Genomic DNA, 7,548 nt, shown 5'->3' with positions numbered 1-7,548 from the left:
AGTAAGAACACCTACTGCAAAGTGATGATCAAGTTCATCATCAAATTCAACACTAACACCTTGCACATCATTTTGAGTCATTAATGGCAAACACTTGAGTTTCAAACGGCTCAAAAGTGAAGATTACACTGTTACCTTGAACATTTGCAGTAGTCTTTTTAGTACTAACGTAATTTCTAGTTTTAGACTTCATTTTACCAGAATGTTTAACAAGAAGTTTCTTTTATAATGTCATGGTGGATAACCAATTTTCTCCCGACATTTTTGTGGAGGATGCCATTTACAAACTGCACCCTCATTCTTTAGATATATACAAAACGAACACTTTAACTTGATTTTGTCTTCTTAATCCATCTTCGTTTACTTGGAGTACATTGACTTTTGTTGACTTCCAATACCTTCATAAATTATTTAATTGCACAACAACATTATAAATATATTCAATTGGAAAATTCACAAATACTACAACTGAATTAGGCTATATCGGTAATAAAACCCAAATCAAGGGGTAGAACCATAAATACTAACTAGCCATCCAACTTTGACTTTCTTTGCCATAAAACCAAAAGCTTTACCGTTAAATACAAAATCTCACAATTTTTTAATCAAGTTAATTCATGAATCAGTGGCTTGATGGCACTCATGTAAACAAGGCGTCATGGGTTCAACTCTCAAGTGCCTCCTCCCTTTTATTTTATTTTTTACTTCTTACCCCTTTAATCCCTCATTTTGTTTGGATTTTAAATAATGGACCCTTTAAATTTTTTCATATCTAATTCAGTCCTCCCAATTTCATTCTTTTATTTTTTATTTTTTTAAATCTAACTTCTCTTACAATATTTATTTGGCTTCTTCTATTTTTTTCTTGAACACTTTTTTTATATATATTTTACTTAAAATCTTTTCCCCCTTCTTTTTCTTTACAATTTTTTCTCTTACTCGCACATTTTACCATTAACTAACACTAATAAAATTATGTTGATCTTAATTATTGATTTGAACATATTTTCTCTTCGATTTTATTAGGGTTATTAATGTTTAACTATTTATTTTAAAATATAAGTGTGTAAAACGAAAAGCTAGTTATTTATGTTATATATAAAAAAACTAGTCCGGGTCCGGCCCGCGCGATGCGGCGGGGGCTTTCGGCCTGCGTATTCAAATTTAACGTGACTTTATGTATTTACAGAAGGAAAAACGCTCCATGTGTTAAGCGCCGTTGTTGGTGTTGTCGTATTTACTGTTTTTTAAAATATGTCCGGTTCGAACGTAGTTAGTTTCGTTTTGTTGATAAAATTATTTCGAGTCTGACGGTATTGGCGAAAAAATATAACTCGCGGCGAGCAGGAAGATACGGGGTGTCGTTGTTTTTAGCGTTTTTTAAAAAGTGTCCGTTTCAAACGTACTTTTTATCATTTTGTTCATAAAATTATTTCGAGTATGACGTTCATGTCGAAAAAATCTAACTTGCGGCGAGCGGAAAGATACGGGCTGTCGTTTTGTTTAGCGTTTTTTGAGAAGTGTCCGTTTCGCGTATACTTAGTCCCGTTGGGTTCGTAAGATTTTTTCGGGTTGAACGGTAGTCTCGGAAAAATTTAACTTGCATCGAGCGCGAAGATAGGGCCCGCTATAAATTTGGGTGGAATTATTTTCTTTTATTTTAATAAAATTATATATTTACACTTTTTACCCCTAAGAAAGTGTAAACTTGAGGGGTCGTTGGGTAAATATAACCGAAGTTGAGGGACCAGTTGTAATGTGAACACAAACTCAAAACTACAATCAATTATAGCTAAAACTGCACATTTCTCCACCAATTTTAGTATGGTAAAAATAAAAAATAAAAAATAATAATAATAATAATAATAATAATAAAATAATAATAATAATAATAATAATAATAATAACTAAAACTACACATTTCTCCACCAGTTTTAGTATATAAGGTCTCCACCAATTTTAGTATATAAGAATTAATAATTAATAATAATTAATTAATAATTAATAATTAATAATTAATAATTAATAAAGGGTCCGCTGCCCAGCGCAGCCGAACTCAAAACTTGTTTTGATAAATAGGAAAATCACACAAAGGACATTGTGAGCACCCTTTCAATTCTGTTTGTTGGTGATCATCGTCATTGATCTTCTCGCCTACCATTTTACCAACCCACCCAAAAAACCTCTTTTGCCATTAACTAACCAATTCAATTTCCTGTCCCTTTTTCTCTGTTTATATCGACCCATCTACCTTCTAACTACAATCAATCAACCAACCAACTAACCAACCCACCCCAATCTTATCTTCTAAGCTAAACCATCCCTCATCTCACTCTCTCTGTTTATTAATAACAACAAGATCAACAATTTTTTTAATAAGAAAAAATAATTTAGATTAATAATGGCAAGGAAGAAGATCAGAGAGTATGATTCAAAGAGGCTCTTGAAGGAACATTTGAAAAGACTTGCTGCCATTGATATTCAAATCTGCTCTGCTCAAGTACTTATTTTTATGCATTTTCTTTACTACTTCATTAATTGTTATTGATAAAGTGATACTTATACTATTGTTAGCATCTAATTATCATTGTTATATCAATTGTTAAGTAAAGTTAGATCTCTTGCATAACACCTAATGGTTAATCATTAATGCTACCCACAATGTTTTGTATATATTATGTATTTCCTTTAATTAAACAAATTGTTTGGTTCTCAAGTTATGATACTCAATTGACTAGAAACTGAACATTGTCTTAATAAGTCTATAAGTTGATGCATATGGTGGCATTTTAAATGCTATAATTGTTGTTATGTTTTTATAAAATTTCATATACAGGTGAATGCATCCACAGACTTCACTGAGTTAACAGACAAAGAACCATGGCTGTCATCAACAAAGCTCGTTGTAAAACCCGATATGTTGTTTGGGAAACGTGGGAAGAGTGGCTTGGTTGCTTTGAACTTAGACGTAGCTCAAGTTGCTGATTTCGTTAAAGCTCGTCTTGGTGTTGAGGTATACATTCAATTTGTCAAATTTTGAGCTCTCAGTTATTTGTATATCTGTCAATTTAAACTTTGTTTTTTTTCTCAAAGGAGTCAATCGGTGAAATTATCTTTTTTAGCTAATAATGTGAAAGGGTTTTGTGATAGGTTGAGATGGGTGGATGTAAAGCACCAATAACAACGTTTATTGTGGAACCATTTGTCCCACATGATCAAGAATATTACCTTTCTATTGTCTCTGAAAGGCTTGGTTGCACCATTAGTTTTTCAGAATGTGGTGGTATCGATATCGAAGAGAATTGGGAAAAGGTAAGTTGATAGTTAGCAACGTTTTGTTGTAGAGACTTGTATGCAGTTTTTAAAATATGACAGATTGATTTATTTTTTAATCTTTTCAGGTTAAAACTGCCTTTCTTCCAACAGAAAAATCTTTGACACTAGAAACCTGCGCTCCATTAATTGCTACTCTTCCATTGGAGGTGAGTTAAGGAAATTTTTTTTTTTATATACTAAAAAACATTTTTTGTTGTTGTTGACTTGTTGTTGGCGTCTAAATTAATAATTTACGATTCTACATACGAGTATGATAAACTACATTAATTAGTACTGAATGAATAAAAGGATGCATCACTGTATGACAGATAACACCATTTACCTTATGTACTCTTTAGCATGACTAAATGAGTATTTGGAAGTGTTCCATATTGACATTCATAATGACAGGAAATTACCGTTTTGACCTTCACTACGTATTTGGCATTTAGACTGCTAAGGTCTATTTAATATTTCATTCCATGTTTGTGTAGTGGAAACATGAATGTTTGGATCTGATGGTATGCTTATTTAACGTGTCTTGAAACCAGGTTCGAGCAAAAATTGGCAATTTCATTATGGGTGTTTTTGCTGTATTTCAAGGTAATGTGACATTGGTTTAAGATAAAAATTTGTATTTATCTTCTCTTTTAGACAATGAACTGTATATGCTTCTTAACCACAAACAATGATATTTAAAGAAAAATATATCCCTCTTATTTATAAATGGATATGTGAATTTTTATGATCTATAAGTGATATATATATTTTTTTGCCTGTTGTATGCTTTAATTTTTTTCTATATTCTGCTTGATGTTTTTTTGTTTCAATTCTTGACAGATCTTGATTTCAGTTTTCTAGAGATGAATCCATTTACATTAGTAAACGGAGAGCCGTTCCCTTTGGATATGAGGGGAGAATTGGATGACACTGCAGCATTTAAGAACTTCAAAAAGTAACTTTTTTTGGCTGTTAATCTATATTCCATTATTTGAACTGCGATGATCTCTTCGTATGCTTATTTCGTTTTCAATTAGGTGGGGTAACATAGAGTTCCCTTTGCCATTTGGAAGGGTCCTAAGCTCTACTGAGAGCTTCATTCACACGTTAGATGAAAAAGTAAGTTCACGTAATGTCTTAAAAATTCGACCTTTGTGGTTTTGGATTTTTGTCTTCCCCCACACTTCTTATTTGGGTTATTTATCTGGTGTTAGAAATAGATGTAGCAGCTTCGAGCAATCTACTTATAACAGGGTGGAGATTGGCTGTTTTTTTTTTTATCTCTAATGGGTCAAAAGGGTGGCAAATAGACAGTTTTAGCCACAATAGAAATGGGTCAAATGTCGGTGTACCAAGTATCAACATAGTTTTTGTAATTACAATTAACTCATACGAGTAATTATTTGTATATTTTTAAAAAGTGGAAGTGTTTGTGGGTCGACCCAATTTGCCTTGTACTATAAATAACTTGTTTTATCTTGAACCCCTTTTGACTATCTACCCAATCCGAATCTCGACACATTTAATTATCAATGTTCCTTTCTTTTACGATGTTTAACATTGGCGTCTTTTGTGCATCAACAGTTCTTGTATTGTGAACTATTACACATTTCAAATCTGATCATTTCTTTTTTTGGGTGACAGACTAGTGCATCATTGAAGTTCACCGTCTTGAATCCCAAAGGACGCATATGGACGATGGTGGCAGGAGGTGGTGCTAGTGTAATATATGCTGACACAGTAAGCATCCTATATTCAGATTATTTCACAATTTCGTGCATTTGTTTTTTCTCTTTCACCCCAAAAAGATTAAGATTACAAAATTGTTTTATGCTTGTTTAATAATATATAGGTTGGAGATTTAGGTTACGCATCAGAACTTGGTAACTATGCAGAGTACAGTGGAGCTCCAAATGAGGAAGAGGTGTTGCAGTATGCTAGAGTTGTAGTTGATGTATGAGAAATTTGAATTTTTTATTTATATATTTGTTAATATTTGGGATGAAATAATATACTCAAATTATTAAGTTTTTTTTTCCAGTGTGCGACTGCAAATCCTGATGGTCGTAAAAGAGCCCTTTTAATTGGTGGAGGTATTGCTAACTTTACAGATGTTGCCGCCACTTTCAATGGAATTATCCGAGCGCTTAGGGAAAAGGTACGTGTGGTACTATATTCTAGAGGTGGCAAAACGATTTGGGTAGGTGTTATAATGGGTCAAACCGGTGCAGGTTATGCCGGGTTAGGTAGGTTTTATAACAAGCTACTCGAGTTCTAGCTTGTTTAACTTGAAAAGTTGGGAGTCGAGTTCGAATTTAAGGTTTTGTTCGATTAGTTTCACGAGCCGAGCTTACAAAATAAATATTTGAATGGACTTGTGCGAATACTAGTTTACTTTTTGAGTCAAACAAACTAATCGAGCTCAACGAGTCTAACGAGCCTGATTTATATAGAGGTTGTGTAAAGTAACTGTGAAGGAAACTGATATGAATTTGACCCAAAACCTCTAGTATAAATTAGCGACTACGAAATCAAGGTTGAGCTATCGGACAAGTTTATCAAATGAAATCCGTAAACGAGCAACGTGAACTTGAATTCAATTTATTATCAAATAACTAAACGGGTATCGAGTTCGAACGCAATTCATTGTATTTATTTCGAGTTCAAGTCGGGTAATTATCAAACGAGTGAGCTCAGATACCTTATATTAGATATTGTGTACAGTTATATGTTTCATACATAATTAGGAAGTAATACACATAAAAAAAGGATTTATATGCTTTCATATTATTGGACATGTTCCCGTTATAGCCAAAGCTGTTTATTTCGACAGTCGTGAAGTAAATTGCTTGAAATTGCCAGCCAACACGTTCAATTTTTTTTTTTTTTTGCTTTCTTACGAATGTATTCATACAATATAATTGATGGCCATAGGAGTCAAAGCTGAAAGCAGCAAGAATGAACATTTATGTTCGAAGAGGTGGTCCTAATTACCAGACCGGTTTGGCAAAAATGCGTGCACTCGGAGACGAACTAGGTGTTCCCCTTGAGGTATGATATTTTATTTGTTTACTGCTCCGTATGTTATAAATATTCACTAGACAAATTGCAAACTTTCATAGTCATAAAGTATTTAAAAGTCTATTTTGCCTTTACTCCTTAAGTTTGCTCATCTGTAGCAATGAGTCTATAAGGATAAAATGAAAAGTTTGGTAAAAAAATCTTTTGAGTAAACTGCAGTTTAGCTTTACTCTTAGGTTACGTTTGATTCAAAGAATTCGATGGAATTGTAATCTTAATCCGATTCTTTGATTCTGTTTGGTTGAGTGAATTGAATTGAATTGAATCGAAAGTCATTAAATTTCTTTACATTCAATTCATTTGATGAATTTCAGTTTTATGAAAACATTGTGATAAGTAACAACACTATTAGAATTGCACCTAGTAACAATGTGTAAATAAGGATATAAAATGAAAAGCTGCATACTTTATATTCGTCCCCGTAGTCTTTCCAACATGACAGTTTTATCCCTTTCTTCACATTTATGTCCCTGAACTTGTCAATTTTTGCCAAGTTTGTTTTTACTCGTTAAACTTAACAGATGATCTGTTAACTCAAAATAAAAAAAAAAATGAGCTAGCTACTTTGTGTTTGTTTTGGTAATCAGTTATGGTTTTTCTTTTGCTTTTTCATCATAAGCTTATGGTATGTGTTGTAGGTTTATGGACCAGAGGCTACAATGACCGGCATTTGCAAGCAAGCAATCGAATGCATAATGTCATAGGAATAAGTCGCTACAAAATATGGCGGCTTTCATGTTGTGTTCCTTTCAAAATCCCTTTTTATTACTTGTGTGATGAAAAGTTGTGTGGTGAAAAATTGAATGAGATGGGACTATGGATTATATTGATGGTATTTTTATTTTCATAATTGGTTATCAATCCTTCCTAATTTTATTTGTATTTTATGTTTTGCTTTTCTTTTTATATCTTTCTATAATCTATGATTCTATAATTCGCTTATTACCCACGGATTTAGGTCATTTATCCACAAATTTGGTCCGTGAGTGATCGGCTGGATTCTTTTAGTGTTCCCCTCGACAAAAAAAATACACAACCCAACATTTTATGAACGTCTCATGCAAGACGGAGACTAACCATGGTCTAGTTTTGAAGACTAAGGGAATTGATATGTTAGACGGAGATTATGATAAGACGGAGGAATTTTTTTGC

At 32.8% G+C, this 7,548-nt stretch overlaps 1 protein-coding gene across 1 annotated transcript; it reads left to right on the top strand.

Moving 5' to 3' along the window:
• Window positions 1-2,123: 2,123 nt before the first annotated feature.
• LOC139856206 (ATP-citrate synthase alpha chain protein 3) lies at window positions 2,124-7,258 on the top strand. Its single transcript, XM_071845460.1, has 12 exons — window positions 2,124-2,500; window positions 2,837-3,013; window positions 3,151-3,312; window positions 3,402-3,482; window positions 3,867-3,918; window positions 4,156-4,270; window positions 4,353-4,434; window positions 4,960-5,055; window positions 5,168-5,269; window positions 5,357-5,473; window positions 6,250-6,366; window positions 7,035-7,258. The coding sequence occupies exons 1-12, from the start codon at window positions 2,402-2,404 to the stop codon at window positions 7,098-7,100; spliced, it is 1,266 nt and encodes a 421-aa protein (XP_071701561.1). The 5' UTR covers window positions 2,124-2,401; the 3' UTR covers window positions 7,101-7,258.
• The last annotated feature ends 290 nt before the right edge of the window (window positions 7,259-7,548 follow it).

The sequence above is a fragment of the Rutidosis leptorrhynchoides genome, chromosome 6, assembly GCF_046630445.1.
Source record: "Rutidosis leptorrhynchoides isolate AG116_Rl617_1_P2 chromosome 6, CSIRO_AGI_Rlap_v1, whole genome shotgun sequence".
In the NCBI taxonomy this organism is placed as follows: domain Eukaryota; kingdom Viridiplantae; phylum Streptophyta; class Magnoliopsida; order Asterales; family Asteraceae; genus Rutidosis; species Rutidosis leptorrhynchoides.
This window is presented reverse-complemented; position numbering and strand designations above follow the sequence as displayed.

What these genes read in the sequence shown, in the direction of transcription:
- LOC139856206 (XM_071845460.1), top strand. Translation starts at nt 2,402, where the DNA reads ATGGCAAGGAAGAAGATCAGAGAGTATGATTCAAAGAGGCTCTTGAAG. An exon ending in TTGCTACTCTTCCATTGGAG is followed by an intron (nt 3,483 to 3,866) that starts GTGAGTTAAGGA and finishes TCTTGAAACCAG; the next exon opens with GTTCGAGCAAAAATTGGCAA. An exon ending in GCATTTAAGAACTTCAAAAA is followed by an intron (nt 4,271 to 4,352) that starts GTAACTTTTTTT and finishes GTTTTCAATTAG; the next exon opens with GTGGGGTAACATAGAGTTCC.